General features: G+C 34.6%; 1 protein-coding gene across 2 annotated transcripts; it reads right to left on the reverse strand.

Moving 5' to 3' along the window:
* Nucleotides 1-19,052: 19,052 nt before the first annotated feature.
* LOC120145169 (probable N-acetyl-gamma-glutamyl-phosphate reductase, chloroplastic) lies at nt 19,053-22,488 on the reverse strand. 2 transcript variants are annotated; one of them, XM_039159061.1, is made up of 14 exons: nt 22,269-22,488; nt 21,983-22,129; nt 21,789-21,896; nt 21,546-21,632; nt 21,392-21,442; nt 21,218-21,289; nt 20,783-20,902; nt 20,498-20,558; nt 20,310-20,390; nt 20,009-20,088; nt 19,816-19,905; nt 19,533-19,661; nt 19,300-19,435; nt 19,053-19,198 (listed from the first exon to the last, which is right to left on the reverse strand). In XM_039159061.1, the coding sequence occupies exons 1-13, from the start codon at nt 22,320-22,322 to the stop codon at nt 19,328-19,330; spliced, it is 1,188 nt and encodes a 395-aa protein (XP_039014992.1). In that variant the 5' UTR covers nt 22,323-22,488; the 3' UTR covers nt 19,053-19,198; nt 19,300-19,327. The 2 variants fall into 2 exon arrangements, with proteins under 2 accessions (XP_039014992.1, XP_039014991.1); XM_039159060.1 differs by lacking the exon at nt 19,053-19,198 and having other exon boundaries at nt 19,206-19,435.
* Nucleotides 22,489-24,203: the final 1,715 nt, after the last annotated feature.

Below are 24,203 nucleotides of genomic sequence, written 5' to 3' on the forward strand. Positions count from 1 at the left end.
GAAAAACCCAAATCAAAATTAACCCGAATCTAAAGCAACCCGAATTTAGTTTACCCATACCCTATACGAATCGAACTTCCACCCGATTTTAACTCGATAATTTAGTCTAAATTAATGGATAATTTATTTATTTATTTTTGTATTATTATCTAATTTTAGAATTGGTAAATAGTAAAATGATATGTGTTTTATTCTCATTTTTTTATTATACTACTAGTTAATCACCCCTTCTAGTAATAGTTTAATGGTTCAACATAATATTTTCTCATTTAAAAGATCATCTCTATATCTAATGAAATAACTTCTAACTCTGAATTTGAACCGTGGCAATATATATCTACATAAAAAAAATTTATTTTAAAGGTATATTGTCAATTGATTAAAACTAAAACTTCTAACTTTGTATTTGAGATGATACAATATATACTCATATACAATTCTTAAATTATAAGTAATAAAGATAAGCATCAAACGTTATGATGACATAGAGTGACAACGATTGACCTAAAAATCTAAAGGCTAACCCGAAAATCTAAAGGCTAACCCGAAAATCTAAAGACTGACTCGAATTGAAACCAATCCAAATTGACTAGAAAATCTAATGGTTTACTCGAACCGAAGCCAACCAATCCAATATTGACCCGACCTGAAGCCAACTAATCCAATATTAACCCGACCCGAAATCAACCGATCCGATTTTGACTTGACCCGATACCTAATTCGAACCGAATCCAAATTGAAATAATCTAAACCTGAAATGACTCAAACCAAATTGACCAGGTCTGAATGACCGCTTGCCACCTCTTATTGATGACCCAAAAGTCTTAAGATCATGATAAAAAAAGAGAAAATAACTTCAGTGACCGAAAATGCCTTATAATATACGATTTTAACCAACTTTTTTTGGATTTGTGAAAATGACCAACAAATTCGCAATTCGAACTCCAATTACGCAACACAGGTTCCAAATTTGCAACGCGAATTTGTAAATCACAACGCGAGTTTGTAAATCGCAACGCAGAAGTCAAATTTGCAACACGGAATTTCAAATTCGCAACGCGAATTTATTTTTCATAACACAAGTTTCCTTTTCGCAACAAGATTTTATAAATCGCAACACAAATTTTGTTTTTGTAACTCGATTTTCGAATTCGCAACATGAATTTTAATTTCGCAACAGCTTTTATTTTCGCAACACAAATGTTTTGGGTATATAAACTACGCAGCAGCAGCAACTTATAACCTAAATCCCTAAATCGCAACTCATTCTATCTCCATCTATCACTCTCTCAGGTGACATCCGTTCCTATATCCAACAAAATCCTTCCCCATCTCTAATTTGTTTACATAATTTTATTTCTATATAATTTTTCAATGATTTCTCTCCCAAATTATCAACTATCAACTTAATAAAGGTATGTTTTTATCTAAGTTAGTGATGATATCTAGTTTATAGCTCGTTTGTTTAGTAAATTAATTTACAATTTGTAGAATGAAATCATCTAATGTTGATCATGTTTGGATATATTTGTGTTTTGGAGGGTCATGGGAGAATGTTCATGGTGTTTTACAATATATGCCTTTACCCATGAATTTTCAACTAAAACTGTCATTAAAAAAGTTAACTTATGAAACTCTAATGTTATGTGTTACAAAGAAATTGAATTTAGAGCCTCTAAGTGGATTTAGGCTATCTTATCAGAGAAAAGGTAAAGTTTATTTGTTAACCGACAATGAAGATGTTGAACGATTCATTGTTTACATTAGTGTTTCGCAAGATGATGTTACATTATATGTTGTTGAACCTAGAAGTAGTGAAGTAGGGTCACTAGCGGGTAGTAATCAACTAAGTTCTTCAACCCCAGTTTATGGTGCTCACAATGTACAACGTTGTTATCAACCTCAAAATTTAATAGTTCCACCACAATTTCATCACCAAGAAAATTTTGTTTCACCACATTTCCAATACCAAACACAATATCAAAAACAATCTCAAAACCCACAACCTTTCCCTAATTCAAATCCCAATCAACTTTCAACACCAAATTCCTATTTTCGTATTGACCAGTTAGACGATGATGAGCTAACAGAAAAAATTGTGAGTACTAGCCAGTATTCAAAATTTGATCTTGGTCAATACCCGGACTTTGATCTTGGTCAATACTCGGATTTTGATGATGTTTCAGAAGAAGAAACAGACCCTGCGTGTAATGATTTTGATATTGGTAAATACCCAAATTTTGATGATGAAACAGCCGCTGCCGAGGAAGATGTTGTTGATGATAATGAGGAGGAAGTTACGACTGTGAATGAACATGTTGAACATCCATTATGTAATTCATATAACCCTGAAGAAGAAAAAGAAGAAGAAGAAGTCCTCGGAGAAAAGAAAAAGAAGAAAATGCCACGGGAGTATAACTGAAATATACCAGAATTACTTCAGATACCGGAAGAAGAGTTGGTAAAGATAGTAGTTGATTGTTACACAAAAGTTATTCGTATCAAGAAAGATAATTGTTTTGATAAAAAGGAAGACTTGAAGATAGCTTTGTATATGAAATGTGTGGAAGATGGCTATCAACTAAAAGTTAACAAATCAAGCAAAGATCGTTTCGAAACAAAGTGTATGATTGACAAAAACTGTACGTGGTGTATGATTGCAAAGAGGATATAAGATTGTGAAATGTTTCAAGTTAGGACTTTTATTGATAAACATACATGTTCAAGAACCAAAGTTTTTTCATCACCATAGACAGGCAAACAAAAAGGTGTTGGGTGGTTTTCTGGCTGAGTTAATGTTTTTGAATGGCAGGGTATATCGGGGACATGAAATTATGACTGGCATGAATGCTCGGATCAAGATTAGTATCTCATATTCTCAAGCTTGGAGAGCCAAATGTTATGCCTTAGAATTGTTGAGGGGTCGCCAGAAGCATCGTTTGCCCAATTGTCGGCTTATTGTCATAATTTAAATTTAAAGCTGAAAAATCCCGGGTCGGTAACTCATATCAAAACAGATAGAGATGGATGCTTTGAGTTGCTGTTTATCGCCATTGGTACTGCGGTTAGTAAATCAATATAATTTTGTTGACTCATTTTTGTTAGTTACATGCATTTCACATTTAAATGATTATATTTCTTGTGTATATTATTTTTTAGATTCGTTCGTTTATTACTTGCATGTGCCCAATTATTATAGTTGACGGAACACATTTGAAAGGTCGATACCTTGGAGTAAATTTATTAGCTGTAGCCATGGATGCTAACAATGGGATACTGCCAATAGCTTACGGGGTTGGCAAATCTAAAACCTCTGATTCATGGACATGGTTTATGGGGCATCTTAGGGATTACATAGGTTCTATTAGCAATCTGACAATCATATTCGATAGGGAAAACTCAATTGACAGTGCTGTTAGAAGGTGTTTCCCAGATGCTTTTCATGGACATTGTGGTGTTTATTTGTACAGAAATCTAAAATCAAGGCCTGCTGGTATAAAAAATCACAAATGGACATATTGGAAGGCTGTCAAAGCTTATCGGGAAGTGGATTTTAATAAGCATATAAATTGTTTAAGACGTGTTTTGCCTCAATGTGCTCAAACACTAGAATATGTCAGGTTTGAAAGATGATCAAGAGTACATCAACTTGGAGCAAGATATAGTTTCATGACGTCTAATAGTGCAGAATCAATCAACTCTCTAAGTCGTCATTCCCGAAAATTACCCATTACTATGTTAATGGAGTTTTTTCGAGCCTCTATTCAACAGTGGTACTACAAGAAAAGAAACCATGCAGGTATTATTTCTTTAAATTCGTAACTTATCATATTTAATTTAATATATTTTACTAAGTATTATTTATTTAAATTTACAGGAACATTGGAACATCGTGTTACACCATGGACTGAAAAAAAGATAACGAAATGTGTTGTGAAGTCAACGTCATGGAGAGTTGAACCATGTTCAAACACTTTGTTTGAAGTATTGGATAATATCTTAAATGGGCTTGTCGATCTAAATGCAAAGATGTGTAGTTGTATGAAATGGCAAACATCTGGTTATCCATGTGGCCATGTTATAAAAGTTGCTCTTCATCTAAACCAAGATGATTCAAGCTCATACGCTATGGATTGCTACACTACAGAAGTATATCGACAGACTTATGTTGAGATTGTCTACCCTATTCCACATGCTCCTTAGTGGGACATACTAGATGACTTACAAACAGTTTTGCCACCAGTCATGGACAACAGGCTACCTGGCCGACCAAAAAATCACGATCGTATACCGTCTAAGGGTGAAGAGAAGAGGATATCAACATGTAGTCGGTGCAAGGAAAGTGGTCATACATGGTTGACCTGTGGATCACCAGTGCCATCAAAATCATCTTTTCCTCTACCAAAATATGGATCCTCATCAAAATCCAAGGCTCATATGGTGCCAAGCAAAAGGAAATCAAAATCGCAATCAAAATCAAAGTCCCAATCACTATCGGCTTCACCTTTTGGGACTTGTTAACTTAGGTGATTTTTAAATGCAAACGTTGTATTATGTGTATTTTATGTGTGAATGCATACATTTTCAGTTAGACATGCATTACTAACTTGAGTTTGAACATTGCTATGATCTGTTCAGTTGTTATCACTTATCAGATTGTTCAAACTCAAGTTGAAATCAAATTCACGTTGCGATTGTTGCGAAAGTGTACTTCAACAGTTTTTTTTGCCTTCAACATAATGCAGATTGAAATTAAACAACAAATCAATTAAACAAAAAATAATAATTCTTATTTACACTTGACATCACATTGATACAATTAACCCCATACAGTACATCCAAATACTCCTAACAATAGGGAGCTTACATCCAAATACATCAATTTCACGCAGCTCACTTCAGGATTAACCTGCAGAAACATTATAGCCATGAGATTTTTTTCTACACATCTAAAACCAACAAATATCAAATTATTGAATTCTAGGTACTTAACCAAACATTTTCAAACCAACAAGTATATATGTTAAATATTTTCAAACCACAAGTATATATGTTAACAACACTTGCTCAAACTTACCAATACAAAATGGTTGTTTATGCACACTTTCAGCACGCGGATGCTGGTAGGCAACGTCTCGCATATATCTCTCTAGCCATAAAATGCCGAAACCACAACCCTACTGCACCTCTATCTCTATCGGTGGGAGGTAGAAAATGTTTACCTCCTGTCGTCATACGTTCCAAGCACATGTATACAAGAGGACCACAATCCCCTCTGGCTCCTGCCGTTTATTGTGGTGCTGTCTAGTCTCACATCATTGTAACTTTTAACTTATTTGGCTTCTTGTTTCCTGAATTAGTCCAATAATCAATCGCATCCAGGGTATTTAGCCAAATGAGTGCTCCATCCCTTACAAATAATATCTTTCAAATCAGAAAATGGTATATAATTCAACATGCTGTTATATACTATCGTCTTCAGGGATAGGAGCTGAAGCTCGACGAGAAGCCAATGACGACGTTCCATAACAGGGATAAACACCTGCAATCATAAATAATAATTCAATTGCGCACATCAAATTTTATTTATGAACACCTTTAAATATGTAAAAATAAATACTAACCTTATCGACCTCCCACCACGCAGGATAAAGGATATCTTTTCCATTACCCAACACATATGAAACATCTCTCTGATCTTTTTAGTGAGCTACGTGAAAAGACGAAGGCATAATAGTCCATATCGTCTTTTTTATTTTCTTCAATTTCCTTATAATCAGAAGACGTGACACCCATGCATCAATATGCTGTTTTATAAAAAAATACATATATTAGTGAATTTAATAAATTTTAAAAAAAATAATCAAAATGCAATATAAGAAGAATATAAGACTTACCCCCCATTCGAAATAGCCATTCTCTTCAACCACTAATAAAACACCCCACCAAGACCGCTCAAGAAACAAATGCATATTATCATCGATTTTGCATATGTCAGCGTAGCACCCATGGCTCCGCTCATGTAGATAAAAATCAACTGCGGTCTTAGCCCAAAGGGTATTATCCATAATTGTGTGTGGTAGTGTTCTCCTCTCTTGCTCAGGAATGGTACTGGCCGATAACTGATACGAAATCCAACTCTGATCCATCATACCGGGCACGAGAGGGGGTTTATCAATATATCAACATAGTATGCCATGTGAATCGGGATCTTGAACGGTGGGAGGGACTTCTTGAACGATAGGAGGGGCCTCTTGAACGATGACAAGTGAATCAGGCTTCTTCTTTCGGAGTCTTGGAACTATTGGGGTGAAAAGAGACGTAATGGCACGTGCACGATGTTTGATGCGTGAACCCCGTCGTGCAAAAAAAAAACCCGACGTAAAGCATCTACCTTATCGGGCCACTTAAAATAAATTAATACATAAATCAGTAAATAAATAAATAATGCCGAAAAAAAGGTTATTTGCATTTTTAGTATAATATTAAACAAACTTACCTCATTGCGTAGAGTATGAACATCATTTTGCAACGATGAAACAATCTCACGTAGAGCGGCTACCTCATCACGTAAAGTAGATACCTCACCACGTAAAGCACCATTGTCATCGCGTAAAACATCTACCTCATCACGTAAAGACCGTACCTCATCACGTCATGCACCATTTTCGTCACGGAAAGTACTAACCTCATCACGCAAAGCACTGACCTCATCACGCAAAGCATTGACCTCATCACGTAACTCCCTTAACTCATCCAGTGAAGGTGGAGAATAGGGAGATAAATGTCATGGCATCTTTGTCGGTCGTCTATATCATGAGGTGATGATGGAAAAGAGACTCGATGATGTGATGGAATAGGTGATGGCTCTCGGTGTGGAGGTGTATAATCAGCTCGATCAGGTGATGGCTCTCGGTGTCGAGCTGTAGAATCGGCTCGATCAGGTGATGGCTCTCGAAGTGGGAGGTGCTCATCATCCGTCCCATAAAAAAAGCCTACTAGCTTTCCACCAATCAGTGGCAAGCTCAGCCTCTGTGGGTGTCAGCCTCTGTAATGGATAGTTTGCCTCCTAACAATATAAAAGATCAAACAAAGTTAAATGTCTACTAATAATAACTTGTTTATATATGGTAGTATTTGTGTTAACTTACATCATTCATCGTCGTATATGGTAGTAACTCTTCCCAATCCAACAGGCGGATCCTCCTCCAGGTAATAGCCCTAGGAATATCATTTGAATTTTTGATGGAATATGTCCGCATGCTGGGAAAAGCCTCAAATATCCAAATCTACAAACAATATAATACACAAACATTAATTTTAGTAATTGTTAAATAATTAATTATAATTTTTGGAAATATTATATAGAAATTCTTACCTTAAAGGCCCAAATAAAGCCTACCAAAGTGTATTTGGAACCATGGCCACTCAAACTACGACGGTCCTCAAAGGCAGACGACAACTTTTTCCAGGTAGCTTTCCATAGATATGAACCCCACGGAAACACATTCCATGCATTTAGGTCCTCTACCAATAATATTAAATCCTCAGAAATAGGTTGTCTGCCCTCTTTGCCTAAAAAGACGACATTCAAAAGTAATAAAAGGCATACTCGGACAACATCAAGGTCATCCATCCGAGTAAAACCATCTTTAAGAAGTAATCTTTTCAAATCGTCGACGTGTAAACTGGGCTTCGCCTTTGCCAGCTGAGGAAAAACCCGAAATAATCATGATGGGCGGGCGATATGACTAGTGTACCGACCTACTTCATCGTGTCATCCGAAACGTAGACCAGTGATTAAGCAAAACCCCTCCTGTAACATCCCAAACTATGGGTTAGTGACTTAATTGTAAAGTTTCAGAATTTAGTGATTAAAGTAGAAGAATGGATTAGTTCAATGATTTATCTGGAAATAAATCCTAAAAGTTGTTAGTAATTATTAAAAGAATTAAAGGGCAAAATGGTCATTTTATCTAAAAGATAATTATCTTATCTCTTTATTAAGAGATAAGTATGTAGGGAGATATTTCTCCAGAACTTCTTCTCCTTCTTCTTCCTCTCCCCCCGTATCTCCAAGCTCAAAGGTGAGTCTTCTACTTAGTTAATTATTTGTTAAGTTTAAGATTGGGTTTTGATCATTAGATGATAACTAAGCTTAAGGAAAGCTTAAGTTATCTTAAGATCAAAATATAAAGGAGATAGAGAAGATTAAAGATTAGAGGTTCTTGAATGAAATCTTGGAGTAAAGTTCATAACTAGAATTGAAAGTTATATTTGACTTGTCATCAATCTAGTTAAGATATATGAAGTGTTAAAAGTGGAATTCAAACATGTTGATTTATTAATGTAATTCTTGAATTACATATGAAGGATAGGATTTAAAGTTTTAAGATGAAATATATGAGTATAAATTGGTTTAAGGATGTGTACTATAGTTAAGAATGAAAAAGAGGATTAAACATGAAGGATTTAATCCAAAATGAATGAATTTTTGGGTTCAAAAAGAGAATTCTGGGCAGAGTGCATCGATGCACATTCATAGTGCATCGATGCATCAAGGTTAAAACCCAGAAATTGTTTGAAGGTGTATCGATGCATTGGTAGTGCATCGATGCACTCTTTTAAAATAAAAACATCGAATGCAATTCATGCATCGATGCATAAGTAGTGCATCGATGCATCCCATTAATAATGAAACATCGAATGCAATTGGTGCATCGATGCATAAGGAGTGCATCGAAGCATCCCAGCAATAATAATACATCGAATACCTTTTATGCACCGATGCATCAGTAGTGCATCGATGCATACCTTCATTAAAAGATGAAATTGACTTTTCTCTTAGTCTAAAGAATGAACCATTAGAGTATATTAGTTATAATACTGATATAAATCCATGTGTGATTATGTAGATACTAAAAGTAAGCTTATTCCAGAACAATCAAAGGATTAGAATCGAATCAAAGCAAAGCTAAGGTGAGTGCATACTATATGTATATTATAATGGAATAAGACTTGTGAAAGTCTAATCCCTATGTTGATTTTATAATACAGTAATTGTGAACATGCATACATGATAATTATTGTGATACATGCATAAGACATATATATGTTCATGTGATATGATATGTTATATGACATGTTATATGAGAACATGATATGAAGTGATATGAGATACATGATCACAAGAGAAATGATATGAGTACATGAACATATGAAATATAAGAATAATGCCCATAGTATACGATATGAGAACTACATGTGTAATTGGTATGCCAAGAGTCGAGGGTATAATAGTCCTTTGGGATGTAGGGGTCCTACGGGACATAGATAATAGTCCTACCGGACGAATACTGAACTAAGGTTCGGTGCCCCATGAGGGAATTGATACGAGCTGCGGTGACAACATTAGTGCACAACCTCAATGTACTCACATACCTCTATTCTTAATAATATATATGGGTATACAATTGAAATATCGATTTACAGTGAAAGCGATAAAAGAAGGTAAGTTTCGTATGTGCATTATATGTTATCGTGCGATAGATACCTGCATATTGAAATGTCATGATCCAATGGTAAGTATGAACATTCATAAGTTTATTGTTGCATATTCATTTATTGCCTCACTAAGTCTATGACTTAGCGTGTAAGTGATTTACACGTAGGTACCAAGAATCAGGAAAAGTGGAAATAGAAGTAGCACGGACATCAATACTACTAAGAGATCAGATTAGAAGTAATTGACAAAGTATGTACTTGGTTATGTATAGAATGTTGGCATGTAATAAGTGTTAATTACGAATACTCTGATCGATTTTGTATTTTATGGTCTTATGTAAATTAAAGTATTTCGTTTTATTGAAAGTTTTAAAAATTCCCGGGATTTTCTATAAGAGTCAAGGTTTTGAAAAGTCAATGTGACACCTCAGACTTGTATTCGGGTCGGATATGAGTTAAGGGTGTTACATTTAATGGCATCAGAGTCACGGTTTAGTCGTTTCTCGGCATAAACCGAAGTCTAGAGTGTCTTATAAGGTATACATGCCAACAAAATAGTGGAAACTTCTGATCTGATTGAATAGTAAGTATGTTGTTTTGCTAATAGAACTATATGGTTGTATTTTTATAGATGTCCGGACAAAGTAGATCTAGAAATGAAGCGGGAGACGATAGACCCGTTGAAAGCAGTAATTCACCTGCCCTGGTCAGGCAGAGTGAAGAACAAACATCCTCTGGAATGCCTGTCAATGATCAAGATATATTCTTTAGAACATTAGACGCGATATTGATGCGTTTCCAACCTCCTGTTACTTTAACTCAAAAAATGAATGTTGCGAAAGAGTTGAAGGGATTAGGAGCTCCAAAGTTTAAAGGGAAAGCCAATGAAGGTCCTGTTATTGCGGACCTTTGGCTTAATGACATAAAAGTCATGCTTACGGGACTTCATTGTTCCGATGCTGAGAAGCTGAATGGAGTAATTTCCTTGTTGAGATGACAAGCAAGGATCTGGTGGACCGATGTTATATTGAGGATATCTAATGCCCAAGTAACTTGGTTATTATTTTTACAAGAATTCAAGAATAAGTACATTGGATATCAATTTGTTCGTCAAATGAAGCAAGAGTTCATGAATTTGAAGCAATGTAATCACACTGTATATGAGTACGAGTGTGAATTCAATAAGTTGAGCCGCTTTGCTGCCGAGCTAGTTCCTACTGAAAAGGATGCTTGTGAGTGGTTCGTAGAGGGTTTACGTCCTTGGTTAAAGGAAATGTTGATTGCCTTAAATTTATCATCATTTCAAGAAGTAGTTAACCGTGCCAAGGCTCTAGAAAGAGCTCAGAACGAGAGGTTTGAAAATTCTAGAGCTCAAATAGTCAAAAGAACGGGTGTTTCTTCGAGTTCTGCACCATCAAAAAGGGGCAGGGATGTTGGTTTTCGACCCCAGGTTAGATTAGAATCAGTGGCATCCTCCGCTAGAGGATTAAATCAAATGAGAGGTAGACAAACTCAGTCAATGGAATCTGGAGCTGGGAGAACTAATCAGAGTCAAGCCAGACAATGCCCGCATTGTGGAAAGAATCATTCAGGGGTATGTTGTATGATTTTTGGAGTCTGCTTTAGATGTAGAGACGCCGGACATTTCGTTCAAGATTGTCCAATGTCAACCAGTGAATCTGTACAGCCAGATAGGTCTATTTCTGTAGCCCAGAGGGGAAGAGGTAGAGGCAGAGGAAGAAGTCAGTCAGAGTCCTCTACTCAACAGGAGATACACTCCACTTCTCGAGTGTACAACCTCAAGACCAATGAGGATTGTGATGACCCAGATATTATAACATGTACCTTTCTATTGTGTGATAAAGGTGTTATTGTATTGATTGATCCGGGGTCTACATATTCATATATTACTAGTACGTTAGTAAGAGAATAGAACATCCCTTTAAAAACTACTAGTAATGAAGTAATAGTGACGAATCCATTAGGGCACAATACTCGGGTAAATATGGTAAGCCGAGAGTGTCCCATACGGATTCAGGGAATTGAATTTCCTGCTAATCTGATGGAATTACCTTTTGATGAATTCGAAGTGATACTGGGGATGGATTGGTTATATCGTTATTACACTGATGTTGATTGTAGATTGAAAAGAGTGACATTAAGAAGTTCCGAGGGAATAGAAGTTATTGTATTTAGTGAAAGATGAAATCCATTAGCAAATGTGATTTCATGACTGTAAAGAAGTTACTGCTACAGGGATGTCAAGGGTTTATTGCTAATGTACTGGATGTTAGAACCAAGGAGAAAGGGATTGAAGAGATTCCTATAGTTAGAGAGTTTCTCGATGTATTTCCTGCAGAGTTGCCAGGTTTACCTCCTGACAGAGAGGTAGAATTCCAGATTGAGATAATACCAGGAACAGCGCCCATTGCAATGGCACCATACAGAATGGCTCCAAAGGAATTACAAGAATTAAAGATTCAATTAAAGGAGTTATTGGACAAAGGGTTTATTAGACCAAGTGTATCACCTTGGGGAGCTCCAGTTCTATTTGTTAAGAAGAAAGATGGATCAATACGTCTTTATATCGATTACAGACAACTCAATAAAGTGACCATCAAGAACAAGTATCCACTTCCCCGAATCGATGATTTATTTGATCAATTAAAGGAAGCTTCAGTGTTCTCAAAAATTGATCTACGTTCGGGTTATCATCAATTAAAGATTCAAGAAAAAGACATTTCGAAAACGGCGTTTAAAACAAGATATGGTCACTATGAATTTATCGTGATGCCGTTTGGAGTTACGAACACACCAGCTGCTTTTATGGATTTAATGAATAAAATTTTCCAACCGTATTTGGATCAGTTTGCTGTGGTGTTTATTGATGATATTTTAATATATTCAAAGTCAGAAGAAGAGCATAGTTCACACTTACAGATTGTTTTACAGATTTTACGAGACAAGAAGCTTTATGTTAAATTTTCTAAATATGAATTCTGGTTGAATGAAGTGGCATTCCTTGGACATGTAATTTCTGAATAAGGAGTTCGAGTGGATCCCCAAAATATTAAAGCTATTCTGGAGTAGGAAGTTCCAAAGAATGTATCGGAAGTTAGAAGTTTTCTTAGCTGGTTATTATCGAAGGTTTGTTAAAAAAATTTCGATTATAGCATTACCCCTGACTAAACTGTTGAAAAAGGAAGTAAAATTTGTTTGAACTCAAGAATGTCAAGAGAGTTTTGAAAAGTTAAAGAAGATTCTTACAGAAGCTCCAGTGTTAGTTCAACCCGAGTTTGGAAAGAACTTTATAGTGTATAGTGATGCGTCTCATAGTGGTTTGGGATGCGTATTAATGCAAGAAGGCAAAGTGGTAGCCTATGCTTCGAGACAACTAAAATCACACGAGAAAAATTATCCAACACACGACCTAGAGATGGTGGCAGTAGTGTTTGCTTTAAATATCTGGCGTCACTACTTGTATGGTGAAAAGTGCTACTGTATACGGATTATAAGAGCTTAAAATACTTGATGACTCAGAAAGAGTTGAATTTAAGACAAAGAAGATGGGTGGAATTTCTCAAGGATTATGATGTGGTGATTGATTTCCATCATGGAAAGGCAAATGTAGTAGCTGATGCCTTGAGTCGAAAGACGTTTGCAGCTTTGCGAACTCTTGATGCTAGATTATCGTTAAGAGAAGATGGTGCAATTTGTGCAGAACTGACAGTCAAGCCCGTATGGCTAAATCGAATTAAAGAATTACAAGTTAAAGATGAAAAGTGTTTAAAGAGGCTACAACAGATAAAGAATATAGAGGGTATGGATTATGAGATTAAGTCTGATGAGAACTTGTATTATCAAGAAAGATTAGTAATTCCAGATGATGATGAATTAAAGAATGATTTGTTAACGGAAGCTCATTGTAGTCCATTGACAATGCATCCGGGAGGGAACAAAATGTATATGGATCTCAAGAGTCGATATTGGTGGCCGGGAATGAAGAAAGACATTACGGAATTTGTATCAAAGTGTTTGACTTGTCAACAAGTCAAAGCTGAACATCAAGTTCCGTCAGGATTATTACAACCGATTTCAATTCCTAATGAAAATGGGAAAACATAACGATGGATTTTGTGACGGGTTTGCCTTTAACTCCGAACAAAAAGGATTCAATCTGGGTAATCGTGGATAGATTGACTAAGTCAGCTCATTTTATTCCAGTACAAACTGATTTCTCCATGGATAGGTATGATGAGTTGTATATTAGAGAGATTATACGGTTGCATGGTGTACCTATTTCCATAGTTTCTGATCGGGATCCTAGATTCACATCACGGTTTTGGAAGTCATTACATAGAGAATTGAGAACTCGGTTAAACTTCAGTACAACGTTTCATCCTCAAACCAATAGTCAATCCGAGCGAACTATTCAAATTCTGGAGGATATGCTAAGAGCTTGTGTTATTGAATTCAAAGGATCGTGGGAAAGGTATTTACCACTTGCTGAATTTGCATACAACAATAGTTATCAGTCAAGCATCAAAATGACTCCCTATGAAGCTCAATACGGAAGAAGATGTTGTACGCCCTTGAACTGGTATGAACTTATGGATCGAGAAGTTATTGGTCCTGAGTTGATTCAGAATACGGAAGAAAAAGTTCAAGTAATTCAGAATAATCTGAAAGCTGCAGCTGATAGACAGAAATCGTATGCTGATTTAAAAAGAAAGAAATTGAATTTCAAGTCGGAGATAAAGTGTTATTGAAAGTGTCTCCGTGGAAGAAAATATTAAGGTTTGGACGTAAAGGAAAGTTGAGTCCTCGGTTCATTGGACCTTATGAGATTACTAAGAGGGTAGGATCAGTAGCATATCAGTTAGTTTTGTCACCTGAAATGGAAAAGATACACAATGTTTTTCATGTCTCAATGCTTAGGAAATATAGATCTGATCCATTTCACATTGTGACTCCTGAAGAAATTGAAGTCCGACCAGATTTAACTTATAAGGAAGAACATGTTCAAATATTAGCTCACGAAGTCAAACAACTAAGGAACAAGACTATTCCATTGGTTAAGGTCTTGTGGAGGAATCACAAAGTAGAGGAAGCAACATGGGAACGTGAAGAGGACATGAGGATTAAGTACCCCTACCTCTTTGCATAATGAAAATTCGAGGATGAATTTTCTTAAGGGGGAGAGTTGTAACATCCCAAACTATGAGTTAGTAACTTAATTGTAAAGTTTTAGAATTTGGTGATTAAAGTAGAAGAATTGATTAGTTCAATGATTTATCTGGAAATAAATCCTAAAAGTTGTTAGTAATTATTAAAGGAATTAAAAGACAAAATGGTCTTTTTATCTAAAAGATAATTATCTTATCTCTTTATTAAGAGATAAGCATGTAGGGAGATATTTCTCCAAAACTTCTTCTCATTCTTCTTCCTCTCTTCCCGTATCTCCAAGCTCAAAGGTGAGTCTTCTACTTAGTTAATTATTTGTTAAGTTTAAGATTGGGTTTTGATCATTAGATGATAACTAAGCTTAAGGAAAGCTTAAGTTATCTTAAGATCAAAATATAAAGGAGATAGAGAAGATTAAAGGTTAGAGGTTCTTGAATGAAATCTTGGAATAACGTTCATAACTATAATTGAAAGTTATATTTGACTTGTCATAAATCTAGTTAAGATATACGAAGTGTTAAAAGCGGAATTCAAACATGTTGATTTATTAATGTAATTCTTGAATTACATATGAAGGATAGGATTTGAAGGTTTAAGATGAAATAAATGAGTATAAATTGGTTTAAGGATGTGTACTATAGTTAAGAATGAAAAAGAGGATTAAACATGAAGGATTTAATCCAAAATGAATGAATTTTCGGGTTCAAAAAGAGGATTCTGGGCAGAGTGCATCGATGCACATTCATAGTGCATCGATGCATCAAGGTTAAAACCCAGAAATTGTTTGAAGGTGTATCGATGCACTCTTTTAAAATAAAAACATCGAATGCAATTCATGCATCGATGCATAAGTAGTGCATCGATGCATCCCATTAATAATGAAACATCGAATGCAATTGGTGCATCGATGCATAAGGAGTGCATCGATGCATCCCAGCAATAATAATACATCAAATACCTTTTATGCACCGATGCATCAGTAGTGCATCGATGCATACCTTCATTAAAAGATGAAATTGGCTTTTCTTTTAGTCTAAAAAGTGAACCATTAGAGTATATTAGTTATAATACTGATATAAATCCATGTGTGATTATGTAGATACTAAAAGTAAGCTTATTCCAGAACAATCAAAGGATTAGAATCGAATCAAAACAAAGCTAAGGTGAGTGCATACTATATGTATATTATAATGGAATAAGACTTGCGATAAGTCTAATCCCTATGTTGATTTTATAATACAGTAGTTGTGAACATGCATACATGATAATTATTGTGATACATGCGTAAGACATATATATGTTCATGTGATATGACATGTTATATGAGAACATGATTTGAAGTGATATGAGATACATGATCACAAGAGAAAGGATATGAGTACATGAACATATGAAATATAAGAATAATGCCCATAGTATATGATATGAGAACTATAGGTGTAATTGGCATGCCAAGAGTCGAGGGTATAATAGTCCTTCGGGATGTAGTCCTTCGGGATGTAGGGGTCCTACGGGACATAGATAATAGTCCTACGGGACGAATACTGAACTAAGGTTCGGTGCCCCATGAGGGAATTGATACGAGCTATGGTGACAACATTAGTGCACAACCTCAATGTACTCACATACCTCTATTCTCAATAATATACATGGGCTATACAATTGAAATACCGATTTATAGTGAAAGCGATACAAGAAGGTAAGTTTCGTATGTGCATTATATGTTATCCTGCGATAGATACCTGCATATTGAAATGTCATGATCCAATGGTAAGTATGAACATTCATAAGTTTATTGTTGCATATTCATTTATTGCCCCACTAAGTCTATGACTTAGCGTGTAAGTGATTTACACGTAAGTACCAAGAATCAGGAAAAGTGGAAATAGAAGTAGCACGGACATCAATACTACTAAGAGATCATATCAGAAGTAATTGACAAAGTATGTACTTGGTTATGTATAGAATGTTGGCATGTAATATGTGTTAATTACGAATACTCTGATCGATTTTGTATTTTATGGTCTTATGTAAATTAAAGTATTTTGTTTTAATGAAAGTTTTAAAAATTCCTGGGATTTTCTATAAGAGTCAAGGTTTTGAAAAGTCAATGTGACACCTCAAACTTGTATTCGGGTCGGATATGAGTTAAGGGTGTTACACCTCCCGCCCAAAACAAGTATACACTAGTGGAAAATGAAACCATATCTCTTCAGCACCACGTTGTATCCTCTCGGGTAGATCGCTAGTCATGGTCTGAAGAAACAAATTGGTCAAGATAGCATCTCCACCTAGATGTTGTACTTTCATCCATGGCCCGAAACAAGTATTCTCAAACAAATTTCTTTGTACAGGTGTAAGTGTCGACGTAATTGTAGTGGGCTAGGCTTAATTTATTCCTTAAAGTCAATGAAGCCGAAAAAAATTCCTAACAAAAACAACAAACATACCAAGTTAGATATACCAAAACTACAAATTATACACTATAAACAAATATGATATTAAACAGGGAAAATATAGCCAAATATGTTTCAAACTAGCGCGGTATTCGCTCAAGTCATTATTTTATCATAGTTCACAAAATGCATCAGATAACATTCCAGAAGTAAGCACTTATATAAACATTTAAAAGGACAACATATAGGTTTAGTGCAGGTTCAAGGACAACATAAAGAGTAGTAGTTTATTCTTGAAACTTAAATTCGCAACACTGTGAAGTTAGTATTTGTCTTTGTTTTTTGGTTGAAGTAATGCAATTCATTCAAGTTTCAATTTGCAGAAGAAGAGTCATTTTTGAAACTTAAATTCGCAACACAAAAATGAATTTCACATTGCGATTTTCATTTTCGCGTTGCGAATTTAAGTTTCAAAAATTATTCCTCTGCAAATTGAAACTTGAATGAATTGCATTACTTCAACCAAAATACTAACTTCACAGGGTTAAAGACTAAACAGTATAGCAGTATTGACAGCAACCGAATGAATTTACTAAGCAATCTAAGTGAAATTGTTAATCTATATATTGAAATTACCAGTAAATTTATCATCAATTTAAATATGAAAAATCTAATAATAATACAAAAATTTCAAAATAAAAATAATTAAAAAAACTAACCCTCGGTGGTTGATTTTTCATTTTTGGTCGTGAATGGTTGTGAGGGTGGCTCTGAGAGATGGAGATAGAGGGGGGTCGTCGGAGATGGGGACGGATGTCGCCGTAGACAGTGAGAGATGGAGATAAGACTGAGTTGTGATTTAGGGTTTTAGGTTATGAGTTACGATTATACTGTTTACATTTGTGTTGCGAAACTAATATTGTGTTTCGAATTCAAAAATAAAATTCGCGTTGCGAAAATGAACGCGCTTTGTGAATTTGACTTTTGTGTTGCGATTTACAAATTCGCGTTGCGATTTACAAATTTGCGTTGCGATTTACATATTCGCGTTGCGAATTTGAAAACTGAGTTGCGAATTTGGAACCTGTGTTGCGAAATTAAAGTTCACGTTGCGAATTTATTGGTCATTTTCACAAATAAAAAAAAAATCAGTTAAAATCGTATATTATAAGATATTTTCGGTCACTGGAATTATTTTCTCTAAAAAAATCTTATAAATGACTAGAATGAGCTATTATCCTACATAAAACTTTGATGGGTTTGACGTAAAAAAAATCCGTCTAAAATTTGTTTTCTTCTACAAAAATACATTCTTCAACTCATTAATAAGTCTTATTATCGTTTCCTTTATATCATACTCTGAAGGCCTTATTGTATTAATGATATATCATAAAGCTAAGACGTATTAATAACATGCTCATAAGACGTAATAATAACTTGAAGGTCTTAGCATTATCTTATAGAAGAGTTATATCCATTTTCTTAACTTTAGACAGGTTCGATATAACTTGTTTGAATTCGAATAATTATATAAAACAAAATCTTATCTTATTTTCTATCCAACCCAAAAGTAAATAGAAATTAAATTTGGCAGTCAGTTATTAATTCTCTGTTACAGTGCTACCATAATTTCAACTTGAATGATCCACCACATTCCATTTCTACCATAAAAAAGTTTACACAAAATTCCAAAATCTTCCACACAAGATGATCATGATCATGAGCACATGGTATTTTGATGCTTCTCACATTCTCCTCACGTGTAAAATGTTATGTAGAAAACAAAAACAAAAAAGGGAATATTACAAATAATTACACAAACACCGTATGACATAAGAAAAGATATTAAATCATGTAAAACTTTGGCAAAACAAGTTTTAAAATAATAAAAAAAAGTTCAAAAAAATTATCCAAAACACAATAACTGATCCATTTGAAATAAAAAAAAACATGGTAAACAGGCCCTTGCATAGATACAACATCATCTTAATTATTATTTTTTTCAATGGCATAACACTAGAAAGAAAATTTAGCTCATCTTAGCATCTAACAACTCATTTCCCAACAAAACATGGCAGGAGCCCTTCAAAACAAATTGGATGCTTTGAAACCACCTGCAAAAACTATGAAGTTGGTGCCCAGATTTTATATTTATAGCTCTATCATAGTCACTATATATACATATATAATGTGAAATTGATAGCAATGAACTTACTTTAGAAGGGTGAAAAAGATAATATGTGTCATGGAAACAGGGGCTGGTAGAGAAGTCCTGTAGTCTCTGGAAAACCAAGCATTATATTAAGGTTTTGTAGTGCTTGACCCGAAGCTCCCTTCACCAGATTATCGATCTGCAGAATGGGGTTTTTTCAAGGGCTCAGAAAATAATGGGAGGAGATCAGAGTACGATGTTTCCAATCAGGTATGATTATTGAGAAATATACATACAACTGATATGATTATTGCTCTTCCAGGTATTCGATCAGAAAAGATGTTCATTAAACAATAGTTAGAACCTCGAATGTTATGAGTGCGAGGCACAACTCCCTTGTCTAACACCTTCACAAATTCTTCATCCTGAGGGGAAAAAAGAAAAGTAAAACAAGTATTCAGCCACATGAAAGGAAAACAAGTATTCAGCCGCATGCAAAGGACAGCCATTGAGAAACGAGACAACGCATCCTGACTAATGAAACAAAGAATAAAACCAATCATGCCATATAAGATATACCTTGTAACATTTTCTTAATTGCTGGTATAAATCCTCAATCGTAACTCCTTTAGACATTTCTACATATATTGTTGATTGCATTCCACGGATCTGACATGGCAATTAAAGAAAAGGGAGCACAGTGATCTAAATTCTTTTGAAAGGAAAAACGCACAGACATTAACACTGAAATGCAGTTGATTACAGGTCTCACCATTGGCATTAGGTGCGGTGTGAAACTAACGGTTATTCTTGATTGTGCAGCATCAGATAGTCCCTGTTCTATTTCTGGAGCTGAAATAAAAAAAATCACAGCCTCAGGTTTATCCAAAGCAAAACTTAGGCCTCAAAAGTTGTTGTGAAGCTTTCCACTTCCATAACTATCATAGTTCCATAAAAAATGAAGTAGAATTAACAGTTCTAAATTTTGAATAAAGAATACCACAATATTATTATATGATGTAAACAACTAAGAAGACCTCAAACTCAAGATGCATTCGAGTCTATGCACTGACCATGGCGATGTCTTGTAACACCATAGGAATATATGCCTTCAGCTATTTCAGAGTATAAATTTGCTTCTTTGGATCCGCGTCCTGAAAAAGCAACCTAGATCAGTAAAGAAAATAAAGGAATGCAGCAAGAAACAGAAAATGTTTTCAAGATGTGCATGTAGATACAGAAGACAATGAAGAAAGACAACCTGCTCCACTCACACCAGATTTTGCATCAATAATGATGTTTCCATGGTCAATGAGTTTAGCCTACAAGTCAAATGCAAGTAAGTAAACATAGGATGTCCATATTATTAGCTAATGATAGGTTCAAAAGAGTAGCATCAACAATACAGCAGTCATGCAAAAAAGATGTTCAATATTCAAAGCAGCATTAGTATAGCCTCCATATCAACAAAGATTATAAAGATTGGCTCCTCAATTCAATAAAAAGCTACGTGAAACAATTTGAGAAATAAGATAAGGATATAAACCTTTATCAAGGGAACAAGTGGAAGCTGAATTGATGTCGGATAGCAACCAGGATTAGCAACTAGGCGTGCACTTTTTACTTCCTCTCGTAAAATCTCTGTCAAGCCATAAACAGCTTCTTTCTGGAATATGGTGAAAACTAACTAGTTAACATAAAGAATAACATAGAAGAAATAAAAACATGAGAAAATTTTGAAAATGAAAATTACAGTAGGAAAGGATAGAAAAACTAATGAAAAAAATTGGTTGGCATAGAAAAATTTAACCAGAATATACAATCAACAAGCTCCAGTGAATTATAGGAAAACACATGTGCTACAGAGAATTCTTTCAACTAGAACTTGCCATCATGCATATAGAGAAGGTGCAGTAACTCCTTTATACTGTAAAAAGTAAAGGATTTTTCTTGTATTTGGTAAATAATGATAGAAAAGAACCTGCAAGTCCGTAGCACTATGTGGTTGACCATACCATTCCTCATACTCGGCAATATCTCTCAGTCGAAAGTCCTGAAGATCATTTCATATTACATTACATAATCATACAACTTTAATCCAGGCATGTAATACTACCTTTCGAAGAATAGAAATATAAGTGAATTAAAAGCATACTGCAGAAAGATCAACAATCTTCAAATGGCTGGGAAGGCCTTTGATGATTTCCTAAAAAATAATAAAATAAACAAATTGTCTTGAAAACTGATAAAAATTACTCAAATTTTAAAGTACAGAAGAAAAACTGACAGGTAAGAAAATTACAGAGCACCTGTGTGGTTCCATGAGGCAAACAACAGAACACAGCATCCACATTGGAAAAGTCTGCATCCTTAACCGAAACCAGAGTCGGCAGATCCTGCAGAAAAAAACAAGGGGACTCAACAATTATCCTAAAGAAACAAAACAATGGCATGCTTCAACACCCACAATTGATTATTACGACTAAAGTAAAACCCATTCATGCCTCGAAATCGAAGCTTGTTTTCAGGACATAGGAATAGTATTTGCTTACTTGTGTTGCCAAATGAGGAAACACTGAGCCCATAGATTGGCCGGCTTTTCTATCAGCAGTCATCAATGTAATACCGAAGTAGGGATGGTTAGCTAGGAGCCGAACAATCTGCGAGAAAATAACAAAGAATCAACCAGATTTTTTACCAGTTAACAATGAACATACATACGCATAATTCATAAATCATAACACACCTCAGCTCCAGTATAACCACTAGCACCAAGAAGACCAATGTGGACTTCCTTTTTGTTCTTTTCTGAAGATTGCATGCATTTTGCTGATAATACAAAGGATCCTCCTACAATAGGCTTTACTCTTTGATTCCTAATCTTCGCTTCATCCTAAAATTTTAAACAGCCAAAGTTAGATTTTTGGTGGGTAAAGAAAAGAACATATCTTGAAATTATAAACTTTGATTTCGATTCATTCCCAACACTTTTTAGCAACAAACAGAAAGCTTTAGATTGAACACAAACGTACCTTTCGTAAAAAACCTTGATTGAAACAAATTGAACTGAAAGTAGCAGTGCTCATTTTTCTAACAAAATTCTGCCACCCAACCCCCAAAAGTTAAAAAGGCCTAAGATTGATGGTGTTTGAATTCTATAGAAAAAAGGGCCAGTGAAATTACTTCAAGGGAAAAGGGGATGATGCTTGAACAATTAAAGAACCAAAACCCTAGAAATTCGAGAAAGGGTTATCTTTGCCTGTTACTTGAAGGGTTACCTCTATTTGATCTTACAAATTTTAACATAAAAAACTATTCCACCTAAAAACTCGACAACTTGATTTTGAGATAATCAAAAGGGTAAACTATATAAATGGTTATTGAATATAAATGGTTATTGAAGTATGAATATATTTATTTTTAGGGTAAAGTATAGTAATGGTTATTGAATTTTTCTAAAGCTTTCATTTAAGTTACCTAATTTTTAAAACATACAATACAGTCTCCCAACATTTAGTTTATTTACAAAATGGTCCCTCAACATTTAGTGTGTTTGCAAAATCATCCCCGACCGTTTGACGCCGTTACACTGCCGTTAGTATGTTTGCAATATGGTCACTGAACTTTTCAGGCGTTTGCATTTAGGTCTCCCAACTTTTAAAACTTGCAACACAATCATAAATTTCATTATACACTCCAAATTCCTTTTCGATTTCAAATTTCCTTTTTCGCTTCTCTCTTCTCATTTCCAGTGTAACTTTTCAGTCGAGGATGCATGAGAAATTCTAATCTAACTTTGAATTATGTGGAGGTGTTAACTTGAATAAGGGTCCATTGAGAGAAGATGTAATACCCCAAAAATTTAGATAATGACCAAAATGCAAATTTTGAAAGTTTGATGGTCAAAGTTAAAACTTGGGAAAAGTTTAGGGAATTAAGTGATAAATTTCCTAAAAAGATTTTTATTCCATAAATATATGGTTTACTCTTGAGATTAGAGTTTTATGGAAATCATATTGTTGGATTTGGAATTTAGTAAAGAAAGAGTTAAAGCCGGTAAGGAATCGGTAAATTCTGATCGAATCGGAATTTTACAAAAATTTGAAGGATGTTATAAAATGGTTGGAAATATTATTGTAATATTTTGGATCAGAAAAATTTGGTTTGGAATTGTGCAAATTTTCAGATTAAACCAAAACTGTGAAATTTAGTGACTAAAACGCAAGTTTTGAAAATTTCAGGGCATTTTCGTAGGTCAAAGTCAAATTAAATTATATTTGACTTTGTAATATCAGATGGCTTGGTTTTATGGTGAATAAGAATATTCATTAAGGGTGATTTGGTCTTTTCTCAAGTGAATGAATATTTTATTTTATTATAGTGGAATATAATTCAAACAAAGATGAAATGCACTCAAAATTTCATCTAAATTTGCTATTTTCTTTTCCAGCCAACGTGGGCTTCTCCTAAGGTAAGAACAAAGCTTCAATTCTATTTTCAAGCCATTTCTTTAGGATTATGAGTATGATGAGAATAGAAAATGGTTATTTGCGAAAAACGCTATCATTTGGTACCAATATTGCATGATTATCTTGCTTGATTTCAAAATCCCCAAATCTAGAAATTTGGGTTTATACTATGGTTGTTGAAATTGATGATGATTATTGATGATTTTGAGGTTGTATGAATTGATGAAGAACATAAGGATTAGGTTAAAGAAAAACAGTGTAGATTTTGGGAATTACACTAGGTTCGAAAATTCACCAGAAAATATATAAAAATAATTTGGAGGTTATTTTTATATATTGTGTTCATATATGGATATAGTTTTGTTTAAAACAAACGGGAATCAATTTCAAGTTGTATACAAATATATATGAATTTTTAACTGAGAAAATGTCAGAAAAGTCGGACAGCAGAATTCTGTACAAAACAGATTCTGTTGGTGAACTTTGAAAATTCACCAT

Source organism: Hibiscus syriacus, unplaced genomic scaffold (assembly GCF_006381635.1).
Source record: "Hibiscus syriacus cultivar Baekdansim isolate YM2019G1 unplaced genomic scaffold, ASM638163v2 tig00110893_pilon, whole genome shotgun sequence".
Lineage (NCBI taxonomy): Eukaryota > Viridiplantae > Streptophyta > Magnoliopsida > Malvales > Malvaceae > Hibiscus > Hibiscus syriacus.